General features: G+C 35.9%; 1 protein-coding gene across 2 annotated transcripts in view; it reads right to left on the bottom strand.

Moving 5' to 3' along the window:
* The window catches only part of ARAP2 (ArfGAP with RhoGAP domain, ankyrin repeat and PH domain 2), a 125,935-nt gene that overhangs the window by 61,503 nt on the left and 36,584 nt on the right, over positions 1 to 27,848 (bottom strand). For both annotated transcript variants that reach the window (XM_071556662.1, XM_071556663.1), the window contains exons 10-16: positions 10,051 to 10,166; positions 8,723 to 8,922; positions 7,888 to 7,973; positions 7,171 to 7,353; positions 5,440 to 5,614; positions 3,784 to 3,918; positions 69 to 213 (exon numbers count right to left, since the gene is read on the bottom strand). In XM_071556662.1, the coding sequence (XP_071412763.1) occupies positions 69 to 213; positions 3,784 to 3,918; positions 5,440 to 5,614; positions 7,171 to 7,353; positions 7,888 to 7,973; positions 8,723 to 8,922; positions 10,051 to 10,166 (1,040 nt within the window). The remainder of the gene's footprint in view (positions 1 to 68; positions 214 to 3,783; positions 3,919 to 5,439; positions 5,615 to 7,170; positions 7,354 to 7,887; positions 7,974 to 8,722; positions 8,923 to 10,050; positions 10,167 to 27,848) is intronic.

The raw sequence follows: 27,848 nt of genomic DNA, 5'->3' as shown, positions 1-27,848 counted from the left end.
GAAAACCCAGAGTTAAATCTCTGAAATACCTGTAGGTTGTTTATTGAAATATGAATTTGGGAGCTTACCCTCTATTTAAAAAACAGTCTGTCTTGTGTACTACAAGACAGATAACTTCATTGATGTCAATCATACCATTAGGAGTGGTAGTTTTATCATTTTCATAGTAGCTCAGAAAGCCACTTTCCAAAGTGCACCATCTTTTGTTGCAATCTGTAATTAATGAAATCATAGAAAAGTCAGGCTTTTTTAAAGTAAGTTTTTTTAAAAATCAATAAATACAAGGTAGAGGAAAAAGTCTTCAGAGCAACTTCAATGTATTATTTGAAATATTTAATTATGACCAAAGTTCACTCCCTCTTATGACCTAAACTACAAACATAGCACACAACACAGCATGTTAACGACTATTTGCTGCTGAAAACACTTGTGCATTCATTCTAGCTTATATTTAGTTCTTCGAACATAATCTGAGGTGCATCTTTTACAACTACAATGGAGAAGCAGGTCCTATGAGAAAATATTTTTTTTCCTACAGTCATAAAATTCCTATATGGCTTGCAAAGTATTTATTAGAATTTGGTAAAACAGATCTGGCAAAAAAAACCCCACAAAAATCAAACAAAACCCCCACTGTAGTTAGCAAATACTTACTATCTGGTATTTCATGCAATTCCTTTTTCTATTGTTTGCTATATGATTTATAGATAATTTAAAAATACCTTGGTACTATTTTATTAGTATTTATTTGTATCATGCTATTTGCTATCTACTACTATCTAGATTCTGCCTAAATACACATTTTAAGTACTATAACATAAGAGAAATGGTTTGAAAATGTATAGGTTTACAGGAGCTGAGCACGAAACTTGAAGGTTTTGATTGTTCAAGGTTTTTTGTCCCCCAGCTTTGCCCTTCCCACCCTTCAAAACCTATTCTATAAAATAGCTCTCCGCTTCAATATTCATTAAACTGTTACAACTCTCAAGGACAATTCTGAAATATCAAGGCTTTTAAAAGGGTTCTACAAAACCTTTTATATTAGAAACAAAAGCAAAAAGCAAACCTGAGCCACTAAACCACTAACCTTTACTTTTTGATCCACTACATCAGAATAGCACCAACATTTGGGCTCACTTCCTGCTGCTATCAACAGCTGTTAATTAACAACTTTCCTCAAAAGTTATGTATCCCTGCTGAAACCACTGATGCTGCTATAATGAGAAGAACACATAGAGTTGGTTTGCTTATTCCTGCATTGAGACACACGTAATAAAAAACTGGACTATATTTCCAGGTGTTCCACCTGGTTGGTATAAAGCCTGTGTTCAATTCATAGCACTGAATGATTTCTTGACTGTCCTTTTACCATTAGGGCCCAAAAATGCCTAACAGTTTTCTGTTAAATTTTCAGCCCTTGGTGCTAAAGGCAAGACTGACAACTGCCTCAGAGATTCCCAACATTGAAGAAGAAAGAAGGTAACTCTAATGGTTAGAGAGTTTCACAGGATTCTGGCTTGGAGCACTATCCACAAAGAGCTTAAAAAAAATAAAATATTATCAAATGCCCCAGAATTAGACAACCACTGTGCTCCTTCTGTTCTGGTGAGGACTCAGTTAGTTTGTGGCAAGTTAGAACTGCTTCAACAGGACTTTCTTCCTCTAGACCTAAACAGCTAAGTCACTTTTCTTCAGGTCATGTGACTTTACTTGAATATTGACAGGCAGAGAAAGGAACTGAAACTGTATCTCCCACACACTAGTATTCTAAACCTCAAATTATTTCCTAAAAAGCATAAGAAGGAATAAAAAAATACTGCCTCTTATTCACAGTAATCTGCATATTACTTCATGTTAATGGGATTTAGAGAAAGTTCTTGAGGTAGAGAAAAATAGGAAAAATAAAAAATATGTATTTTATGTTTTAAATATCAAAAAGAAATCTTGTCATATACTTCTTAAACATGGCTGAGATACATTAAGACCCATAGGCAAGAGCAGTTTCTAAATCAAAATTCCAGGAGTTTTTGCTATTGTTGAGAGGATGTTGTTATCAAATTTTTCTCCCGTGTCCCATTTGTCTCCATGAACTGAAAATATTCATAGAAGCCTATCTTCCTATATATCTATAAAGAACCCATACCAGAAACATCAGTCCTGACAAACACATGGATAATCCCACATTAATGCAAAAACAAAGAAAACAAATACCCACAAAAAAAAGCAAACAGTAGAACATCTACCATCTTCAAGACACTATCGCAATTTCAGAGGACAAAACCTGAGCTGCGAGAAATCTGGTTCCTTTACATTTACTATAAGTTCCTTCAAGTAGTAAGTGCAATGCTAAGCAACAAACTACAGGCTTTCAAAACAGCTCCATTTCTATTACTAAAAATTTCAGATGGAAGACAGTCAAAATTCAATTCCTTCTTGTCTGGGGGCTTTCTTCACAACTATTTTAAGACATCCTAATAACAATGTTCACTGCCAGAGAATCTACACCAAAACTACTACAGAGGCCATTCTGTGAGCTAAGTCTTCAATCTACATAGATATTGACAAACCTACTGCATAAATAACATGTCTTTGTGTTACAAGAGACCAGTACCATTGCCTTATTTCTGCTCACTACTTCTCTAAGTGCTGACCTTTGGGGGTTTTTAAAAGGGTTTTTTTTTATGACCATAGATACAGACATTCATAACAGAGAGGACAAGGCCTGCACTTGGAGCAAGTAGTAGAGAAGTTTGCAGTGATCACATTCTTTCCCAAATAAGCTCAGTGCAGTTTAAGAGCAATTCTCAATAGAATCCTGTCCAGTATCAGTCCACTGTCACAACAGGCATCTGTGTTAGCAACTGCAAAGTTGCTGGGAAATGTCTATGATCAGGTATTAGTTCTGTTGGTCAGTATTTGGAGCCACACTAACATATAGATTCTTCCAAAGCATATTTAAACAGGAGGTCTATGCTTTAACATGCTTTAATCTCCATTAAGGATCTTAAAGGCATACACCATGAGAACATGTACATAATCATACAAAAATTTGTATATACCAGTGCAAGATGCCATATAAGCATTTTAGGAGCAACAAATTCAATGATGAATCAGCACAGATTTTAAAAGTCCACATAATTTATTTGTTTAGATGGAAGAAAAATATAGTAATACAAAATGGGAGAAAAAGGGGGAAAAATTATTTGATAACACTTCTCTCTCACAGAAAAAAAGAAAAAAAAAACACAGAAGACTGATATACAGAGAAGACCAGGTACATCTACTGTGATATACAGACATTTTCACCCCATACAGCTCAATTTGTCATAGAGTTCTTGGATGTAAGCCTTTCTACTTGGAATACTTTGTAAATTTGCAACCTTGAGCAATATCCCAGGTGTTAGCCCTTTAAACTCTTACTAAAAAGTCAGAGATACTTCCAAATGATTTCTGTAATAGAATCATTTTAGATGAAAACTAATTTTTGGCAGTTATCTAAATATAATTAAAGTGAGAAGTGTTTCTAGTTGTTTTCTACTTATCAGTTCCTCTGTTAACTGAATCAATTTTTCAGTTCCATCTTCCTCCTCTGTCAACTACTGAATAAAGAGATCAAGACAATGAGTATTTTATCTGAAAGAGTTTTACTGAATCAAAAGAGGAAATGTCATATCAAAGACATCTTATCTTTCAAAAGTAGTGCAAGAAGTTAAAAAGAATAAAATTCATCCAAATAATACATATTCATGTGTTATTCAAATACGTAAATTAAAACTGAAATACCTTCTTTTAATTTCTTCTCTGTAAGAAGCTTAGCGGCATTAGAAGAAACTTTGTATAAGAATTCACAAAGAAAGGTGGAATGTGAAGAATCTTCAGACAAGCCACTTTCAAAACAAGTATCATAGCTAGGGAAATCTATTAAAAGACAAAGGAGTAAATAACATACAGATCTTCAGTTATATCAGTTATAACCATTTCTACACAGGTCTTTCTAATTCTGTATCTGTAAATATGTAGTTGCTTTGCAGTATCTTTACTACAATTCTGATAAAACCTACTGGCTTTATTTTTATAACAAAGAATAAGATTCTTATATATTCATAAAATAACAGTCCACATTTGTTACAACATTGCCATTATCTACCACTGCTTGCCAAGGTAATATAAAATAGGGGTTTCTGATGTATTAACCTTTCATTTTTATTCCTAGTGTAATACACTTCAATAGAAGGGAATTGCTTCTCTTGAAGGCTTATATGGAGTTCACCAGCAAGGCTGGCAGCAAACAGACCAGGATTCTGAGAATCATCATCAACATGCACTGGCCTCCCTTTCTCTGAAAATAGCAACAACAGCATGTGATGGCTGGAAGGCCAAAAGTAGAAAAGACAGAGCCAAGACAAGCAAACTTCTCTCTCTGTACCCTTAGGACTACTTGAGACCATAGCTAGCAAAAAAACCCCACAGCTGCATGTTTGCTCCATGACTGAGCTCAGCATCCAGTGAATGGCACTGGCCTGAGCAACACTCAGACAGAACTTAAGGCACTGTGCTTGCGCTCTAGGAGGCCTTAATTCATTCCCATGTTTCCCACTAAAACTTCTGTTGTTCAACCTATGCAGTGTTACTTTTCAGAGTGGCACAAGCCAATGGAAAGTAATCCAAGGACTATGTTCACATAGCTATTTTTTTCAGTGTAAATCTGCATGGGAACTTTCAGCCCCTGACTGCTTCAGATACTGTCCAGCCCTTTTAAAAGGTAAGCTCAGTCACATCCCTACTCTGCAATTTATTTACATATTGTTAAGAACAGCTTTCTGTTTTTAAGAGCCTTACAGCAGTCACACACTGTAACCAGAGCTGTTCACTTTCATGGCCAAAGTTTAACATATGCTCAAGGTGCAACAGAAACTCTGATGTGAAAAAAAAAAAAAAAGGTTTTCTGGGATAGATCATATTGCAGGTTCAAGAGGCGAGTTTTATTTTGGGAGGAGAGTTTCTGAAAAAACAGGTAGGCCTACATGCAGCAGAGGTTTATATCAATTTAAATAATCTTTAAACAAACAAAAAAACCAAAGTGCCGAATGAACACTACATATATGTTAACTGTATATACCCATTTTTTCTTGTAAGAGATAGATAATAATAGCAGCGAAGATGATGTTTTTCTTCTCTACTATAAATAAGGGTATGAGATCTATGCAAAATTGGATTGGTTTAGGGTTTTTTGAGTAACATAACATGATGTCTGAGCAAAACAGCAAATTTGTACACAATTGAAATTGGGCACTACTGAAATCCGGTCAACACCATCACAACTGCCCCTCTGTTATAACACTGTTGTTCAAAGCAATGCCATTTTTTCTTCTGAATCACTTCCTTCCCTTTTGTTCAATATAAAATTAGGAGATCAAAATAAAAAGAAATACATCCTACCTGAGAACTTATTATGGTACAGGAATTCCATCTGCAGTCTTTGTCCAGCTTTCTTGGCTAGTAAGTATGGAGTACTGTAAACGGGGTCTCCAGTGGCACACATAGCATCAGCCCCACTGAAGAGCAACATCAGAGTTTCTAGCACATCTTGCTTGACTACAGCAGCACACAGGGCCTTATCATGGGGAGGGAAAATAAGAAGTCTGTTTAAATTAGAAAGTTACTGCAAACAAGTACATGTAAGGCAGATGCAAATCTTTTTGCCTCCAATATAGTTCTGCACTTTTAAAGACCACAAACATTTTTAAAATGTTAGAAGTCATAAAGTAAGGTCTGAATCTAGAAAAAAGCAGCAAAAAGATGAAAATACAAAAACAATCTCTTCAAGATGTTGTTGTCACAAATTTCACTTGGGAAGGATAGCATGAAATAATACAACTGGAGGGGAAACTTCCTGACTGTTTACAAAAAGTACTAAATAAAAAATAATCTTATTATTTCAGATCTTTAAGATTAGGTCTTAAATACTATTACGAGGAATTAGATTGAAATTCCTAGGTAGTTTTTAAAAACCATGGCCACAGTCAATAAGGTAACTATTCTTTAGGGTATTTTAATACTTGTTCACCTTCCTTGAAATTTAAAGATGTCACCAGATCCTTTTATTTTGTATACACAAAAACAGACAAACATAACCAGCTTTATATTTTTTTTTGCCTTTCACAAGGTTGATCCAAAACCTCAAAACCAGAAATAGCTACAGAATTACAACAACTTATTTCATTTAAATTTCTATTATTTAATATTTATTTAAATTATTTAGTTAATTAATTAGATTTTCCTTAAATGATAATTATTCTTATATGCCCTTACTTTAACTAATTATGTAAGCAACTAATATACAACTTATAAAATGTACAAAAAAATAACACTTCCTTTTTCAATACAATAACACTGAACAAATGAGACCATTCTGGTTCAAACTACACCTTTGAAATATTACTGCCTCCCCACAATCTCTGCATACTGTTTGAGAAAATTTGACTTATAATTGAATCCATTAATGTTGTAACATTTAAACTCTTTATATTCATAAACTCTAAACAATCATGACTCAAAACAAAAGATCGTAGAATTCACTCAAATGGACATCACAATTTACATAGACATAGATAATTAGAATCAGAAATTTTCATTTTATAACTGTAAAGAACTTATTTGTGTAAAAGGAAGAACTAAGAACATATATTTTTATTTATTTTAGCTCTTTCACTCCCAACAAGCTACAAGCAATTACGGAAATCGGCATCAGCTACTTTTACCATTGATAACAATGAATCATCTATCTAAATGTTAGATGTCAGACATACAAGATATAAAAAAACACTTAAAGAAGGAATCAAAAGAAGTAGAGGGGAATCTATGTCCCTAGACTGTGCACTTTAAAGAAAAATAAAGATTCATATTCACTGATGGCTCAGGAAAGCATACTAAAGGTACCATGTAAGTACCATAACCTTCTGTAAACAAATGAATTGGAAAAACAAGTTAGTTTTTCCAGTAGTCAAGAAATTATTCCTGTAAAGGCTGCAAAACAATCCTTATTCAACTGCATCTGAGTGTCACTCAGGTATCTACATTTATTTCTCACCAGTTTAATAAGATGACCAAATTGCACACAGATAAAATACAACACAAAAGTACTCTATGGCTTAACCATGCTCATATTACCTTATTCAACTGTTCCTTGGTTTTGTAGAGAAAAGGTACTTTCCTAAATTTTCCCTCTTTGTATTTTTGTGTAATGAATTCTATCCTTTTTTCTGCAGGGGCATCAATATGCAGCTCTTCATCTGGAGGAAGATTTCCTGCCCAAAAGCTGTTTGCCCTCTTATTTCCAATGACAATGAAGAGCTGAATGAGATGCAAGAAAAAAAAATTAGTAAAATAATATGAAGGATATGAAGCTTTACAAGGCTAATCAGTTACACTTCAGTACACATTAGAAAACACTAGTTTAAGTTCAGAGAAGAGTAGCATGTGTTTTAATGAAAACACTGAAGGCTCAACCCTCTTCATCAACACCCCTTTTTACCACCACATTTTAATACCCCAAGCAGTTACACTGGTAGTGAGAAGTTTCCTTTCTTTTTACTTTTCCAATACTGCCTCATCCTGACCACTCTACAAAAGCATTTTCTTTTGTTCTGAAACAAAATTAAATACTTGGAGAAATACTAAGAGAAATTGTGCACACTGTTATCAAAACAAATGAATATTTTGAATGACATAAAGGTACATTATGCTCAGAAAGATCAACTTTACTGTAATAGCACCACATTATTTAGCAGTTTAGCAGTTAGCTTTCTTCTGAATAAAGTAGTAAATTACTCCTCTACATACAGTAGGTTTCAAGATGTAACAAAGAGTTAGAATATCATAACATACCTTAATAAGTTCATTGCTCCAAATACTGGCATCCATTTTTAGACTCCGGACCTTTGAATCTCTTGGTCCTAAAGATCTGTGTTGTCCTAAAAATCCAAGAGTATTTTTATTTAACCAAGGCACTTAAACTGGGTATCTCTTCTGCTGAGGCAGCAGAAAAATTTGATGAAGGCAGATTTATTCTAATTGCTATTTTTGATAGAGAGTTGGGTTTGACATTTGAAAAAAATAAAAGCACAAAAATACACCATTTTTTTCTTTTTTTCAAAAGTTAATTTTGTTTGATAGCAATGAATAAACCAAGTAGCCTGTCTGTCTGATGTAGAATACTTCTGGGATGGTTTGCTTTGAAAGAAAGCCTAGAATTATAAGCTATTTCCTTGAATCTACATCTTAAGCACATATTTAAATATAAAACATGATGAAACCAGATTTTTAGTAGTGTCTGAAAATGCTATTCCTATTGGCACCAATTTTGCCCAGATGTAACAAAATTAATACCCAAAATTTATAGACTGAAAATTGTTATCCTTTGTCATGTAGCCTTGCAAAAGCCAGTTATTTCTCATGAAGTGTTAGTGTTTCGTCTAATTGTGAAGGGTTATTCATCTGAGAGAACTCAGTCACCACAGACCTGACTGTCATATATGCATGGAAGTGCTTTAGCATAAGAATGATATTGGTATTAAAAAAAAAAGTTATGTTCACTTCTTTTTTCTCAAAACTTCCACAAGGATAACACTTCAAAAATGAAAAAAGCCGATTCAAGGACATAGATAGATATGCAAATATGACATTTTGTAGAAGCCACACAGCTTGTCATTAATTACTCTACCTGCGCATTTCTTGCATATGACAACACAGAGATTGATGGATGCCCAGTCAGGACTGGGAGCTTTACAGTCAGCACAGCTCCTGTTGGATTCATTGAACCAAATCTTCTCAGCTACTTCATAATCAGATAGAGTTTCTGCTATCGATTGCTGGAGTGCTTCAATCCAGTCTTGTTTCTCTCTTTCTGACTCTGCTGTAAAGCTGAAACAATTGACTTTTCTGTGTTATTGATCTTTATTTTAAAGCCCAATTAAACATAGTCCATGGTCTCTCTTATTTATTACATTTAAATCTGAAATCACAGTCAAAAACTTTTTCTCTACACAGATATAAATACTAAAATGGAACGTATTATTTTGTATTTTTAGTCAACAAAACTCTCTCTGTTTTCATATTTGATTTTCAACCAAACCACTACTAGTATAAGCTACATAGCTTTTTTAGCATACGCGTAACAGTCCTAAGTTACTATCAATCTTTTTATGATACCACATACCAAACTTAAAGACTGAACTTTAGCAAAAGCACAGAATTACCTAAGGAAACATGGAGACTTATTCAGAAGTAAAAATGGACTTGCTTTTCAATTAAATTTATTCTTTTTTAAAAATAAATAATAAACATCAACATGGTGATGTGTTAGGGAAAGCAAAGAACTAGCTATCTACCAACTAGCCACAGATTCAAAATGCTGATCAAGATTAATATATGTGCTAATTGACTAAGAGTGAAAGGAAAATATTTGATAACATTTAGAAAGCCCAGGAGAACAGTGTTTTCCTTATCTCCTTCATTACTGACATTTCATTTAAGAAACCCTACAACATTAAACAAAATGCTTTTATTAGTATATACTTTCATTTTCTTAAAAATCATTACAAGTCACAGCATCACCCAAATTAAAACTTTTAACCAAGGATTTCTACAAGGGATAGCACATGAAAGATTCTTTTCAAATAAAATTCTTAATACTAAATGTATGCATCACTATTTGACTACTGCAATTTATTATTCTTTAGGATGGAGTTGCTAAAGTTAAAGAGTGTCTTTCCTTTTTTTCCCTTTTGACTTTCCACAAAATGAACAGAGATGGCTACAGAAAAATATGAATCTGTGGGCATAAAATGCCTAGTCAGGAAGCTAACAGATGAAGCACAGAGCTAAACAAAGGAAAGAAAATCCTTCCATTTTTTAAAAAATTGCTTAGTATTCTTAATAAAAACATTATCACTTCATCCAAAATAGCTAAGGCAATGCAGCATGAAGCAAGTATTTCTTTAGTGTGTTAGTTAATTGCACATTTTGTAATGTAAATATTAAATTTCTCACCTAAAGCTTTTATAAGGAGTAATTATTTCGAAAGATTGCTTTGCAGCACGATCCACTTGTTTTACGTTTGCCACATTCATAGGGATCAAAGTGATACCAAATCCTGTCTTAAAATCCTAGGGAAAAGATAATTAAAGTTCAGGGGTTTATCATTCAAGAATCACACATGTATAGAACAATTTGGCATGGTCCAAAAAAACAAAGTCAGTGATATACATTTTTACCAGAACATACAAGCTACCTCCAAATCGTTAAAGGCTAAATAAACTTAGACTAAATTTTGTCCAAAGAATCCATTTCTAATTGCTAGAATGACCTTACTTGATTGTTGGTAAGAGATAAAATGCCCACACTAACTATTAATTAAAAAGAAAAAAAAAACAGGTTAAACAACAGATTGCATTAAAATGTGGACGGAAAATTACAGCAAAAATCATGCTTCAGTGTCTAAATGCTTCTCATTGGCATCAGTTTTTCTTGCTTTTAAACCTTTATAACAAAATAAAATATATATAAAATTCTTTCTTAAACATTTGGTTACTCATTCTTATGATCTATTACACAAACAAAACATGTCTTGGAAAAGAAGTCCTATACAGCAGATAAAATAGACAAAGGGTTAGGTACGACTCAATTATTAAAAAGTATTTTTGCCTTAAACCAAGAGAAATTTTCCTTTTCTTCTGCATGGAACAATATCCTTAAAATAAAAATACTTTTGCATTAACACACTTGGCAAATAAAATGTTCAGTGAGCTCTTGTGAAGGCCTCCCAAACATATGCATTTTGGAAAAACTGGTATGTTATTTCTGATCCGTTTGCAATGCCATCAGTATTTCCTTCTTAAACTGATTTAGATGTTCATCTAAAGGTAGCCACTTCAACAAATTTAATTTCTGGAAATACCAGCATACTTCTTGGAAACAATAAATGCATCAGAAAAAACACCACATACACACACAAAAAAACAAAACAACAAACAAAACACAAAAAACCCGAAACAAAAAACCTGCATCACAAAAGCAAAAAGTCAAATTCACGTATCTTACCACCTGCAAGTTGTTCACAAAGTTACCTCTCTCATAACAAGTAGCTGGGTATGGACTTATAAAAATGAAAGCACTGAAGGGTAAAAGCTTGAGTTGCCTGCCTGTGCAGAGGGGATTGTTTTTCTAGCTAATACATATTTAAACCTGCATCACGGACAAGCTTCTCTTTGTAAGATTCTCAAATTCTTAAGCATTAAAGCTCACATGGAGAAAATGCTTCACAAAGCTCTTTTAATTTTATTGCCCCATTTCAGGTATGAGCAAATAAAAGGAATGTTTTAGCCATGATTATTAAGGCTAAATGTGACATAAGACACACGTGTGCGTGTCTACGCACAAGCGGAAATATCAACACATGAGGCATTGAAGTGAATAATGCCCCAAAAAGCATAATAGTGTCCACTCCAGTATGATATTTTTAAAATGCCAGAATTTCCACTAATTAACATACTGTGTAAAAAGTCAGCTAATATTTCCTAGACAGACTTCTTGTTAAGGATGTTTGGATTTTTTTACATGCCATTACCTTTGACAGTAACTGAGGAATCCAGACATGGATTTCAGGAAAATCCTCCACAAAAACTAGTAACTTTTCAATATGCAACCTGGCTCAACTTCTCATATAATGCATTTTTAAATAGTTCTACTTTTCTTCTACCCTCATGTCCTGTAACCTAGACATTTTTATCCTCCCCCATCTTCAGCCCTCACTCCATTTCCTTGTTTATCAAGGGTTTTCATACTGACACACCTGCCTTAGAAGAGAGCAGAGTTTTGTGAAGCCTACACAGTCCCTAATTCATCCTCAAAGATCAGTTCTATGGGAAAGGAGTGGGCAGAATAATCTCTTTTTGAGTATGAACTTGACAGCACCCTCTGTAGCAATGAAGCATTCTTAAAGGCAGATCTCACCAGTGAAATAAATAGAAGCATAAAATAGTAAAAAAAAACAAACAAAAAAACAAAAAAAAATTACCCAACAATCCACTGAGGATAGAAAAATACAACATTTCTATCTTCAAAATTTTAAAAAAAGCCAAACAATCCAACACTTTAAAATTTCTATAATTAAATGGCTTACACTTCCAAGATGTAAACTGGATGCAAGTTTCATTTGTTGGTTTCAATTATTTCAAATAATTGGCCTTAAGAAATCCTGATTTTTAAAGGACAGGTAACAAGACAATACTTGTACCTGAACGTTGCAATGCATTCTTTGTTTGTTAAATAAAGCTGAATGACTTCCAGAAGCCATCGTTAATAGGAGTTTAATATACTCACAGGTCCAGATTAGAGTTCACTGAAGGTAAATGATGAAGAGAGACAACAAAAATAATAACCTACCATACTGAGCCAGATCAAAAGTTCCCCTAGTAGAGCAACTTCCATTTGGGCACTTGCTACTGACAACTGTCATAAAAACAACATAAATAAGAAAAGGTACATTCTCATCTTCTCAAATAAGCTTCCAGCAACCTAACAATGTCCAGTTTGGAAAGTCCCTGAACAAACAGTTGTAGCAAAGCCAGACATACTTACTACCCACTGACATACATTTCCTCAAGGAAGTAAAAAATACCCAAAACATGCTTTGGAGTCTTTCCAACATCCTAATCAATAAGTTTCCCCAATATTATTTGTAAAAAAAAAAAAAAAGTTCTTTTTGTGCATGTATGTTGGGGCTTTTTTGCCTGACAACTGAGAATTTCATTACATGACATAAGAGGAAAGAAACACTAAACTCCATTACCTAACTATTTCATCCTGTTCCTTCTTGACAATCTCTATTCTATACCCTTTTCAGTCTCTCTTTCATGCCTTCAAACAACTGGTTGCACCTGCTTTCCTTGGAGCAAACAGGGAGCAGGCTACATGGAGGTAAGGTACTGCACGAAGATTGCACATACATTAATGTCTGAAAACAGACACCAAACTTCGATGCACTGAACTTAATACAGGATCAAGAAAGTGCTCTAGAAACAAAGTGCATTAATTTAAAAATCTTTACCTTTAACAGCACCAGCCCTACAAAATTTGCATATGTGCATTGTATGAACAATTCCACTGAAGAGAGAACAACTCACTATGTTTTAAATTCAACAAGGTTATAAGAAGTTAGTGTACTGAAATTCAGTATGAATACCTGAAATGTTAAGAAATTAGATTCTGCTTTTCAGAACAGAAGACAGTGGCAAATGAAGCAATTTCACAGATATATTAGTTATTTCCATAATGGTCCAAACAAATTCTATATGGTAAGTGTACAACACTTGGCATATACGAGGCTTTGTGAGCAACAGGCACACTGGAATCCAATTTTCAGTATTCAGAATTATACGCTTTCAGGAGTGTAGTCTTCTCTCCTTCAGAAACACAAGTGGGAATTGGTACAGGGAAGAAAGAAGTGCTCCACTTTGAAAGATAAATTCATTCACTTCGAGTGCACAAAAGGACAATAAGGCCATTCAAGCACTATACAAAACATACTGACAGTAAGACCAAGCAGTATCTTTTCAGAATAAGAATTGTCTTGCTTCTATAGACTGAAAGCTCATTGTTTCAAATACACTAAACTGTGTTAAGTCTTTCTGACAAGCAAAGAAAAGTTTGATTCAAAAGTGCAGAGAGAAAGCCAAGGGTTGGGTTGGATTTTTTATTATTATTTATTTAAATATAGATATGACTTAAATGTCTATATAAAATCTTCATGAATTTGAAGAAAGGTTGAAAAATGGGTTGACAATAAGAGTTTCAAAAAACCCCAAACAAATTCCTTATAGATACAGTAATAAAACAAAAGTAGTCACTAAACAGCACAGATAACTGAAGGATAGAACTACTAATAAGAGATGTGTGCTGGCTTTCTGATCAACTGTGGTTCCTTCCTGACAGAGGAAAGATTACAATGTGTGAATCCTTCTGTCATTATCACCTGTCTGAAAAACACATAACCTATGAAAACCTGCCATCAAGATATAAACAATGAAGTCATTTAACTGGTTTAAATACATACCTTTAACGTGTATCTACAGAGTGCCTCTAAGTGTACAAAACTGCCTTCTCTGTTATGTATTATCTTGTCATACGCAAAAGCTACCCTGTGAGAGACTTCACAAACCTTTCTCCAATTCTGTTTTGGATGAAATTCAAGGAGTTTCAAAATTAGTCTCATACCTTTCCTAATATACTGCTACTGCTTTACAGGTACAGAAATAAACACCATGGTTAAAGGACACTAATGTATGAATGAAATCATGCAGCCTGTATATAAACAAGGCTAATTTTCAGAGTTGCTGGACACCTAACTTTCAGTATGTTCTCTTAAAAAGACAGACTTGGGCATCTTTGTAACCAGAGGCTGAATCTTGTGACTCTCAGTGAATAGACTTTCTCTGCAAAATCAGACTTCTACAGAAATTCTTCTTCTGCTACCTGGATAGTATAATTTTTTTTTCTTTTTGTTTTTTTGAGGGGCTTTTAAAATTTTTTTTTATTCCCCTTCCCCTTAGTTTTACTCTAACAACACTTGGGCTGGCATTCCTGTTGGTCTAGTCAAACCAAAATTAATCTGAGTCCAGGAGTTCTAGAGATGCTGCTTTTGTGCCTCAACTTCTACTTTTTCAGCAGTTATATTTTTGGATGGACTGTCTTTCATGGATCTAACATTACTTACACGATAACAATAAATAAAGTTGGTTAAAAAAACCCCTTGCATCAGAAAAACATCTCAGAAAAATGCAATTTAAAAAAATCCAACCACAAGTACAATTTATCCATAACCCTCACATAAAAATTATTGAAAATAAATGAATCACAAATTTTATTTTAAAGGTTAACTATTATTCTTACATTAGAAATACAACTTTTTTTTTTGAAATTGCTACATCAATTGAGTATTCTCACTGCACATCAGTTTCCTTCCTGTCAATTATGAGATCATAGTCCCTTTACTTATTTTGTCTTTGGCTGTCAGATCTTGAACTCATGCAATATTTAAGGGGGTGCACACATGCACACACGTAGATATATATAATAAAGCTCCAATAATTTTAAGGGGCAAGAGATAAAACCCCAAGGTTATACTACACATAAATCATACATATACATACACGTACACTACTCTTGGCCTACTGTCCATAGGCAGAAAGTTCTTGACCTGCAATCATATATCTCTGATCAAGTTTCAAAATAGGACTTTACATGGTTCCTTGAATTTACCATTTAATTCGCAATAGCTCTTTAGGCTTACTCAAGGGAAGATATCACAAAATTTGTGACAATTAGACTATTTCTGGAAGATCTGAGAATTCCCTTAAGAATTTAACATGATTTAGGCTTTTCCTTCATTTTAACCCCATGGCATTTGATTCCCTTTCAAATAAACAAATCATTCCAGAGGTGTTAAAAGCCAGCAACTAGAATTCTTCAGATGAAGCATTCATAGTTTCTTTCCTCTTCTTATTAATTGGAGTTATATACTTCAGCCTTTCCAGCTATTAAGGAAGGCTAATTTCTGCAGCAGATATGTGGTAAAAATTGACTTCCATGTTAATGAAAAATTAAGACATTTTTATAGTAATGTAGAAATTGCTTTGATGATATTAATTCTTCTCCACAAGTTTACATTGATTTCCTCTCCTTTTACATACAGTGGGCTTAGCAGCTCCAGTTACTTTTCATCAGGCTTTTCAAATCTTTAGAGACTTACATCTCTCAACACAGTCTAGAACATTTTAATATAGATTTCAGGTGATAGTTACATATTGTGGATTGGAATAGAAACCACCATGAGTAAAGACACATGTATTCTCTCTTACAATCTTCCTAATGAGGTCTCAAAATGGAACAGCAGTGAAGCATAGAGTATATAATTATATGCACAAAAAATGATGTTAAAAGAACATGAAGTTTGCCAGCTCAAGTCCTGATGAGCAAGGAGATGCCAGAATTCTAGTTGTCTGGGCATGTTAACTGTGTAGCTTTGTGTTCATCTGTTATGATATGCCAGCTAGTCACATCATCAGTTTTATATTCTTCACTTAACTAAGAAAAATTCTTTCCTCTCTTAATAGAACCACTATAAAAGGATTCAAGCTATTATTGCAGAACAATTTGTAATGACAATGTGGCATTCAAGATTTTGGAGATTAAAAAGAAGGAAGACAGCAAAAGGTAAGAAGGGCCACATAGACTAGTTCCAGTCAGTAGCATGTAGTAGGATTGTCTGCAGTGGAGTGTATTGGATATGCTACTTGAGTACATCCCTCTCTGTATCCCTCCACATCATTATATTATAAAGGAATCTGATACATGTACTTTGATATGACTCTATGATGAAATTCAACAAATAAGAAGTGGGAGCAACTGAGAGATGAGTTTCAAAAACGCATTCCTGACCAAGACTCTAAGGTAGTTACAACCTTACATGTTACCACTCAAAGTTACAGATCTCTCTATTCACATACTACAGAAGTAATTCAGAATCCTCACTTCAGCAGCTATGTGTGTGTGTTTTGCAGTATCAATACAGTTTTATATCACTTGATTATGTGCCACCAGGCCCATGCCTTGCTTGTTGTATGGGATGGATCTAGGACAGGAAGATGAAGGCTCTCTTCCTGTATGGGCTGTAAAATACAGATTAAAAAAAAAAAAAAGGAGGATCACATAATTAAAGTAACTGAATACTGTCCTGGAGAGTTAGCTCTTATCTTTGCCTTTTTTAGTTTCTACTCAGTGTAAATCAAAAACCTTAGCATACAGTCATTTCACTGTACGTTTTCAATTTCCTAGTACCTGACTTTATGCTCTAGGGTTTGATTTGCAGAACTGCTGAGCAACTGGAACTTCAGCCGAGACCTACGAAAGCAGTATTTTGAGCAGGTATAGTTTGACAGAAAAGTATTCCCTCCCAACTGCCTATAAAAGACTGAGAAAATAGAGAATTCAAAATATATGGATATTTGAACTTTTCATTCTGTTTATCAAAACTGTGTGGTCATAAGGAGGAGACAATCATGTCCCTTTACCTAACAGGAACTGATGGAAAATAAATTAATCACTGTTCCTCAAATAGCCACACACAGCAATTACCAATCATTTCCTCAAAGAACATTCCTTTATTGGTGAAGGATTCTTTAAAATGTAACACACTTTTCAACAGTGTGCAATAAAAAAGGCATGAAAAGAAATTAAAATTACCAATCAGTTACCAAGTAAATAATGCACTGGATGAAGTACTACTCCTGTGAAAGGAAATAGCATATCATAGTATCTACTGCACGATATTATAATCGGATGAAATTAAGGTTTTAGGAATAAGCCCAGTTTTCCCATGATCAGAGCGGATGCACAAATCTGTGATTGAGATAATGTTATTGCATACAGATCTTCCTTGAATTTGCAAGTATTATTAGCTGAGTTCTTCACAAAAATCAGGTTTATAGAATCAAAGGAGCATCTGTCTCCCTAAGTAACTCCAAATAAGTTTTCACTCTAGATAGATGCTTGACTTCAATCAAATTCACCATAACAGCAGCCAATGAACACTTCAGATCTTAAGACTTAAGGAATGTAGGTCAGAACTGAGAACATGGAGTCTGTTTCCCCACTCTCTTACTCCCCAGTTCCAGAAGGAAAGGCTTTAGAGTTTGATCACAGTGAATTAAGACAAAATGATGCAATCTGGAAAGTGATGTTCAAAGTCAACAGCTGCAAGTACACACAGACATGAATTAAAAACTTCTATTTCTTAATCTTCAAAAGCAAGCTAAAAGAAGGCAACAGAGAGTAGAGAAAAGGTCGTAATTCCAGATATTCTTAAGATTCTCACTAGTGCAGAAGCATGCTGAAAGGGAAGGGGAAGAAACAATCCACGCTGCAACCATGCCTTGCCATTACAAATAACTTGTATGCATGCCATTTAGTGGTAGTCCAGTAACCTTTTTGTTACTTCTGAAATAACTTGTGTGAGTTGTTGCATCAATGTAAGGAACTGAATTCTACATAAAGTTGTACATTTTAACACAAAGTAGTTTAAAGCTCTCAGTAGAAAGTAGAGTTCATCACTTAAAGGTACCATTGTAATTTGCATTCCTGCTTTAGAAATATACCAAAGGAACTAAATTCTTCAACTATTCTACAGTTCAGAGCTCAGCTGAGGTAAAGTTTGATTCAGACCATACTTCTTCAGGCCCATACTTTCTTTTTCTTGTCACTCAACATATTAGGAAAGCAACAGTCTTGCATCTGAAGCACCTAAGACACAACGAAGCATTAAAAGCAAGCTAGCAATACTGCATACAAAACCTGCCTTCCAGTCTTCCCAAATACCCTGAAATATACCAAGCAAGAGAGACAAACCTGCTCTGTTGTGTCACCCCTTCTCCCACCACACACGGAAGACAAGTGTAGGCAAAATTCCAATTTGAACAATTACAGCAGGATCTTACCAACTAGAGAGGCTGAAGCCACTGCAGCTTGCCTATGATTTTTACTTCATGAAAAATCATGAGCTGACAAAGATACTACAAGTAAATAAACACTTAAAAGTCAAAGCCAGTATGAACAAGTACAGCCTACATTCAAGGTTTTCACCTTCACTCTTATTCCAACTACCATTCATAACCTTGCCTTACATTTAAAGAGGCAAGCATGTTTCTTAAGATACAAAAATTCTAACATATGGAAATTCATTTAATTTTAGAGTCCATTTCTTCCTACTTGCTTCACATATTTTTCATTCCAAAGGGATAGCAGTTTAACATATGCAAAATCTATAATTACATGGAAATTCCTCAATTTTCCTCACTTCTGTTGTTTGACCATTTCCACCTTTTTTTTTCCTTTTCATTTAGCTGAAACAGGTATCCCTATAGCCACCATCTCAAATTCACAAAGTGCTGAACACTTCCCCTACAATGAGCACCCTGAACAACTCCTTCGTACAAGGACTTTTTAAAACATAGCTATAACTATTACAATTTTAAGTAGCCATCTGCACTCTTCCTTGGAAGTGCTTCATGAATGGAAATCATCTTAGAAGATTTATCAAGACTGTTCTCTGGAGACCAGAAGTATTAGTGAACTTTAAAGTACCACATATAGCTATGACTGTTGACTCCCTCGAAGGCAGTGAGGCCCTGCAGAGAGACCTTGACAAATTAGAGGACTTGAAAATCACCAACTGTATGAAGTTCAACAATGGGAAAGTGCCAGATTATGCACCTGGGATGGGGCAACCCAGATGTACATACAGACTGGGGAATGAGATGCTGGAGAGCAGCACACAGAAAGGGGGCCCTGGTTGACAGCAAGCTGAGTATGAGCCAGCAGTGCCCTGGCAGCCAGGAGGGCCAACCATGTCCAGGGGGGCATCAGGCACAGAATCGTCAGCCAGTTGAGGGAATTGTCCCACTCTGCTCAGCACTGGTGCGGCCTCACCTTGAATATGGTGCGCAGTTTTGGGCGCTGCAATATACGAAAGATATTAAGCCATTAGAGAGTGTCCAAAGGAGGGCAATGCAGATGGTGAAGGGCCTTGAAGGGAAGCCATATGAGAAGCAGCTGAGAGCGCTTGGCCTGTTCAGCCAAGAAAACAGATCTCATTGCACTCTACCACTTCCTCATGAAAAGAGGAGGAGGGGCAGGCACAGATCCCTTCTCTGTGGTCACCAGTGACAGGACCTGATGTTGTGTCAGGGGAGGTTTAGGTTAGTTATTCAAAAATTGTTTTTCATCCAGACCGTGGTTGGGTGCTGGAACAGACTCTCCAGGAAAATGGTCACAGCACCAAGCCTGACCAAAAAGCATTAGGACGATACTATCAGGTACATAATGTGCCTCTTGAGGATGGTGCTGTGCAGGCTAAGGGTTGGACTTGATGATCCTTGTGGGTCTCTTAACTCAGCATATCATTTGATATTCTGTGATTCTGACCCACACACCAGCAAACTGAGCCCACTTCATGCCATAGGGAAGCACGGCTACAAAAACTCTGTTCTGGCTCATAACTGAAAGTATGCAGGTGCATCTTATGGCACACAAGTTTCAACAAAATTGCAAGGGCTTGATCAAGATAAGATAGAAAAGCGAATCACACAGAAAGTGAAGATAGAATCAGAATTATAATATCACTCCAATTGAGGATATTCAGAAACCCAGCAACAACATTTTGTACCAGTTTTGGGTGGGAAGGCTTGTTAACATGCTACGGTGATTTTTGAGAACAAAAAAATCTACCAAGAAACTCTTCAATATTAGTAAGAATGGGCTGGTGCAATCTGCAAACACACTGAAGTTAGAAGCAGGTATATTTTCTCAGCATGAAAAGAATTTAAGAAACTAGGACAAAGAAGAATTCGGGAATGAAACAAAATACTGGACTAAAGTGAAAAATTGACAACTGTGACATGAATGGAAAAGCTCCAACTGACACCCATAGAGATGGAAATTCACTCTGGGTGTGTTTAGATCCTACAAGCAACAGCTTTCCTTAAACAGCCCTGTATATATTGAAAATGTATCTAACTTTTTCATTTAGAAGCAAAAGCAACTACAACAAAATCTGCACAGGCCTCTTAAGGTTAATTTTAAAATACAGGCAGGAGAATTAAATTTAGGTCTGAGGATGAACGACCTGCACAACTAGAAGACCTGAACAGGCAGCACCACAGAATCATGCAGAACTGCGATGAGATAATGTCCTCTGCTTTTGTACCTATGGTGCACTATATTAACCTTTACTTTTTTTTCTCCCTGTAAAATATCAGCACAGCCCCACTTGCATGTATTAAAAGGTATGTTGCCAATATTCCATACCTCATCAGTGAGAGAAGGATAAAGAAACAGGGTCTGAAACACAGCTTTGTGTAGATGCAACCCTTTCACTTCTAAATTAGCATTTATTGCCAATAACGCCAATAAAGGCACACAAGTTTCAGATCTACACTGCTAATTGTACATATTTGACATAAGCAAGTATCTAAGGATCATTCAGCTGTACATTGTTGTTAAATAAAACCAAACAAATTATAGATCATCCTTTTTTAGCAGTGGAAGTGAGAAGGTTATAAATACCTAATGATCACAGAGCAATTAGAAAAACAGTTATTTACATATGCAGGGTGAAACAAATCTGTCTAGGTAAGTTGCATAAAAATGGCAGGGACCTCTTCTGTGTGGTTGGTTTATTTTATACAAATTAAGACAAAAGATTATAGAATCCACCTCACTTCTTTTTGTGAAAAAAGTACAAGTTGAAACAAACCAAATCGGACAGTCAGAATCCATCTCCCACATGAGCATCAGTGACGACCAGTCAGCACTGTCTCCTTTTCTTCTCTTATGGATACTCAGAGCTAAACAATTTTGCCTTGATCAGTTTCTCAACTTTCATTATGACCCCCATCTCCTGGCTCATCAGTTTTCTTGCAGTCCAGTAAATTGGCAGCTGCTCAGTTCCTTCAGGGGAGAGAATCAAGTCAATTGTAATAATAGGCTGCAATTACTCCTGTGTTGCAGGAACTGAGCTGCTGTTGCTGACTGCTGTCATTTTGTCTGTCTTTGAACTTCTTTAGGACCTCATGGCAAGGAATTACAGCCCTCGGCTGGAAAAAGCATCATACGCACAACGTCCTGCAGAGCCCTTTCAAACAAGCGCCAGAAAGGCTGATTGTGAGATAGGAAGCAGTATTCGAAGCCATACTTATTATACCAATGAAGCCACACTGCTTCAAACCTTTATTAAACCTCACTTATGTATCTCCAACACAGTTCTGCATACTGGACCTGAACTGCAGACGAGTATAAACATGGACACATGCAGTACAGTGGACATAGACTGCTCTCTGCCTAGATGCAGAGCACAGAAACCTCTCAATTTGGAAATACTGGCTGGTACAAGACAGAGACAATTTTACCATAATTGAATTGGAGTCATATCCAACAGTCAGCTGCAGGGATTTTTGTACTATTTTTTAATAGTCTAACTTACCTTAAACAAAGAAAGAGACAAGCAATCAATGTAAAGCAATAATTAAAAACTATATATCAGAATGTAAAAAAGGATTAGCAAAGTCAATAATTAAAGTGTTTACCTCCATGAATAAAAAATATACTTATCAGACACTGCATTACTTGGATCAGGGTTTTTTTTTAAGCAATTTGATTGGAAATGCTACATAAATACAACAAAAAGGTCTACCAAGAGGAAAAATAAACCAAATAAAAACAAACCCAACAAAATGAAAGCTGTTTGAAATGCTTAAAACATACTAATGTATGTCATTAGGCATGATTTAAAATACAAACAAGATTATTTCCACCGTTTATTTTCTGAATCATTGCTTTCTACATATTTTCCTGAATATATTTTCCTTCTCAACCACTGTCCAGGCCTGTTCACATGGTTCTTTGGCTGTCTACTGCCAAGTGTTTTGACAACCTTCCGTCTTAAGTGAAGGCAAAAAATCTTGATTTTTTTTCTACTATTCAGTGCATGTAGTATTTTCCACATGTTTCTTTAAAAGTGTTAGAGATCAAACAGTCATTCTCCTGAGTCTGATGGAGCCAGACCCACCTACTGAGATGGAAATAACTTTAGAGTGAAGTTTTCTGAGAATATCTCTAAGATGCTGAATTTTAATGAATGAGTTTTAAAACATGCTATCTCTAGCAAGATACTATTTTGCATGCAAAATATTTAAGAGGCAGAATTTAATTTAATAACCATGACATTGAAGTGTTTCATGAAGCAAGAATTGAATGTGAGTTGATTAAGTTCAAATTTGTTGGCCTAGCAATTTATTAACCAGTGACAGAAATTATTGCTGAGAAAGCACATCGAGGTATTCCTCACATCCTTACTATCCTGTAAATCATAAATTTCATTCCTGTTGCTGTAAGGATCATGCATTTATTTAGAATACAACTGCCAGATATAAGACAGGGGAGTAAAGAAAATAGTGTTTTGTTACTGTCTAAACAATGCCATACTGTTTGAAACAAAGAAATCAGCACAAATTAAGAAAAATAAAATATTTATGATCCAAAAGATTAGAATGTCACTTGAGCTTCAGTGATATTGAAGTTCTCAGTATTTAAGGATCATTCCCTATAATTATTTTAGTAGTCCAATAGCAACTCCAACCTTCTCTCTCTCTACTGTGATCAAAGATACTGTTCACATTTCCAGCACACGCTGCAGAGTACAGTTTTGGAACAAACAGCCACTGTTGGATTAAGTGCTTGTACAAAAAGAGGTGGCAGGTGAAAAAATATGAAGGGGAAAAAACAGGAGATACTACAAATTCTGAGTATCATCAACAAATTCCAATGGTCCTTTTCTCTGATGAGCAACAGAGATGGAAGTAAGATGACTCAATCTTGAAAATCACCAGTGAGTAACAACAGAAATCCATGAATGCCAAACTGCTTGTTTTTTTATGAACACTGTGCATTTCCTGCTTGATCAGCTTATGCAAGCTAAATGCATTATGATCAATCACCTGCTTTTAAGTGCTTGGAATTTTAGACATTACAGTATCAGTTACAAGGCACATTAATGAATTGCAAGCATACTCTTTGGTCTCTTGCTGCTGCACATTAATCCAATTTATTTAGCATTGCAACCAAGGAAAAAATTTTAATCATAATAATGTGACTGCCAGTGCTCAACTGATCATACTTGTCATAGATTAGGCAAATCATAGTCTTCAGTAATATTGCTTTTCCACTTTCAGACTGGACAAAAGAATAGCCTCACCTCCCTGTTAGCTTTCACAGAACAATATCAATACTTAGCATTTTATCACATAGACAATGTACCATAAAACAAAACTATCCTTTTGTGACATTACTTGTCTGAGCTCTACCACACCAATTATAAACTGACTTCAGAAACCGTATTTACATAATTGAGTTTTAATGGATGTCAAACATGGCGAATTGGTAATAGAAGATATATGCTAAACAATTAAAAATTTGCAATAGCATATCACAGTATTTTTAACTAATTAGGAAAAGGAATTAACATATACTATCATGGAAACCTGGTGACAACAGATGAGGAGAAGACTGAGATACTCACATTTTTTGCATCATTCTTCAATGGCAACCTCTCTGCCCACACCCATCAGGTGGATGGACAGCAGAATGGGGACTGGGGAAGTGGAGTGCTTTCCACTGCCAGAGAAAATCAAGTTCATGACCACTTGAGGAACCTGATTGTACATAAGTCTATGGGACCTCATGAAAATGCATCCCAGAATCCTGAAGGAATTGGCTGATGTAGTTGCCAAGGCACTCCATGATATTTGCCAAATCAGGTGAAGTACCAGGTGACTGGAAAAAGGGAAACATTGTACCCACCTTTAAAAAGGGTAGAAAAGAGGACCCTTCCCAGTCTAACCATTCACAAGACCCTCTGACAGTCACACTCTTGACACCAGAGACTTTATCTGCTGGAACCAAAGTGCTGTCACAGCAGGTGACTCCAGTGAGCTGACAGGTGTCATGTTTTGACTCCCCACACATCCCGCTCTCACGCAGTCAGACCAGGTTTCCCATAGCGGAGTCTCAGATATTTCGTTCCATAAAGCAATTTATTCACAGTGCAGTAATCAGCTTGAGCTGATGCCTCCCAGAAGGACCCTCAACAAAGAAACCCCCGGGCTTTTACACCCTCACAGTCTACCCCCACATAGGTCTCAAACTTCCTCCTGAGTCCTCAGTTCTTGCTGCATTTCTCAGTGTCCATTTGCCACCAGTCTTTGTGCTCTTTGTCATGCAAAAGGTTGGCAGTTCATTGTTTGTTGTCTTGGGCTCCCAACCAGAGCTCAATTTGCATCTCAATCTGCATCATGAACTGCAGCTGGCAAACCTACACCAGATATATTCCTCAACACTGGAAACTACCGACCTGTCAGTCCCACCTCTGTGCCTGGGAAGATCATGAAAAAGACAGATTCAGCCAGCCCGCATGACTTCACAAAGGCAAAGGCCTGCCTAACCACCTTAGTGGCCTTCTATGATGGAGTGATTACATCAGTGGACAAGGAAAAAGTTACACATCATTTTTTCTGAACTCCTGTAAAGATTTGGACATGGTCACCCACAACAGAGAGACTGATTTGATGAGTGACGTGTTAGGTGGACAAGGAATTGGTCGGATGGTCTCATCCACAGGGTAGAGGTCAACGTGTCAGAGATACAAGACACCATAGGATAGCGTCAAGTGGTGTCCCTCAGGGGTCTGTACTGGGACGAGTGCTATTTAATATCTTCATTAATGACACAGATCAAGGGATCAGGTGCACCCTCAGCAAATTTGCAGATGGCACCAAGCTCAGTGGTGCATTTAACACCCTGGGGGACATTGACCTTGTAGAGTGAGTTCAGAGAAGGGTCACCAAGATGGTTAGAGGGATGGAACACCTCTTCTACAAAGAAAGGCTATCAGAATTGGGATTCTTCAGCCTGTAAAAGAGATGGCTTAGAGGTGGACCCAAATGAGGCCTTTCAGTACCTGAAGGGACCCCCCAAGAAATATGTTGAGGGACTTCTTACAAGGGCATGCAGTGACAGCACAAGGTGGAACGGTTTCAAGCTGAAAGAGAGTAGGTTTAGATTAGACATTACAAAAAAATTCTTTACTGTGACAGTGGTGAGGCACTGAAAGAGACTGCCCAGAGAAATTGTGGATGCCCCATTTCGATGTTCAAGGTCAGGCTGCATGGGGCTTTAAGGAATATGGTCTAGTGGGTGGCATCACTATCCATGGCAAGGGTGTTGGAACTAAATGATCTTTAAAGTCCCTCCCAACCCAAGCCATTCTACGGTGATTGTAACATACATTTGTACCTATCTAAGACTGTGGAAGAAATATTTCAGTGTGGATATGTTGTCTACACTGCCTCAGAAATGCTCTGTGCTGTTGTAATGGTTGTGTAACTTTATATGAGTATTAATATTTCAGCTATGCTAATTAGTTTAATATCTGAAATAAAGTATGCAGGCTGAGAAAAAAAAGTAATCAGTGTTGCCACTGCTAGGTTTAAACTTACCTCTGAACCAAATGCAACAAGTGCAAAGAAGTGTTCTGCAATGCCCTCAATTCAAAGGAGAAAAAGAAACCAAAGTTACTGACTAGATTTTTAGTATGTTTCCTATTAGAACTGACTTATATGTTTAAAATTAAACAGAAATCAATTTGATACAAAATAATGTTCTATCTGCCTTTAATTCTACAGTATATCGAACTATTGAACAAAGAGAGATCTAAGTATGCTTGAAAAATACTGGGTATTTTCTGTTTCAGTGTCACCTCAAACCTTCTTGCTGCACACACAAAAAACCCTCTGTTAATGTGTGTGTATATATACAAGCACTTACTGATTAAACAACCCTTCAGGTTAATTGAATGCAGAAATAACTTGTTCATGTGATTTAAAATACATACACAAATAAGACTTGGCCTACCATTATAAACAGAAGTTCCCATAATGATGTTCTGCTTCCTATATTATTTTGATCCAATACATTATTTTAACATGGGATTTTAAGTCAAGTTAGCAGTTCTTAAAAATAAATAATATATATACTGATGGAAAATGGTCTCAGGTAATTCCAACACTCTTAGAGAAAAACGATATCCCCAATATTGCATTAATAGTGTTACGCAGCCTTATGACAGACCTAAAACCATCTTCAATTGCTTCTGCCTGTGCTGTGCCACTATGTAAAACCTTCAGAATATTCAAAGAAGTCCTACTTTTCTTCATTGTTAATTTTTAAGTGATCAAGGTCTCTAGCTATACATGTACTAGGCATCCAGGAAGCTTGATTGAATATTACTGAAAAACTGACAACTTTGCCATTTTCCTTCCTCCTTTCCTACCCTTCACTCCAAATCAGATTAATCATGAAGCTTTTTATCACTGTGGAAGCACTAGGTGTACTTACATCTCAATGAGATCTTAGTAGCATAAAAACAAATGAACAGGAAAAATGTAGGAATTGGTTTACAATATCTAGCATGGAGAAAGTCCTGCCAGAAATGGATTTGTGAAGATCAACAAGCCACTGATAATGCTTTAACTGATGTTTTTAATGATGTTTGAATGTACAAAATGTTTGTTAAAATGTCTTGTTGCAATGTCGCTGCTTTTCCTTCCCAGAATACCTTGGGATACCTGATATCTCAGGGGTCTGGAGGAAGGTTGTGACATGTCTGTTACCTGAACTCCCTCCTATCAAACTCTCACTGGCCCAGAGCCAAACCCTCCCTTGTTTCCTATCGGTGGGTTTGAATCCCTCCAAAGTCAATATAAACCCCTGAACAGCAATAAACTCTCTCTTTTTCTTCTCCCTCTCTGGTGGTCTCTGTGTGTCCTTCTCAGGGGCTCTCGGGGACCACATGGTCAGGGAAAGCGGGGAGCACATTTTCTCCTAGGTAATGGAATAACCTCCAGGACCAGGAGAATCATCATACCATTGCAGATTGCATCCCTACAACACACAGCACCAATGAGGCAGAAGGAAGCCCCAAAGGGACAGAAAAAATCCTTAAAGAGCCAAAGTTTAACAGCATGTAGAAGAACTTAATATTAATTTTTAAATCTCTTTTTTATACAAGTCCCGTTTATGCCCTTCTCCATATTTAATAATATATTCAACAATCTAGATCAATATAACACAAAATTATTTTTCAATGTAAAATGCAGATCTACCCTGTAAAAGTGGCCATTGAC

This window comes from Pithys albifrons, chromosome 5, assembly GCF_047495875.1.
Source record: "Pithys albifrons albifrons isolate INPA30051 chromosome 5, PitAlb_v1, whole genome shotgun sequence".
Lineage (NCBI taxonomy): Eukaryota > Metazoa > Chordata > Aves > Passeriformes > Thamnophilidae > Pithys > Pithys albifrons.
The sequence above is the reverse complement of the archived record's forward strand: the minus strand, read 5'-3'. Positions and strand labels throughout refer to the sequence as shown.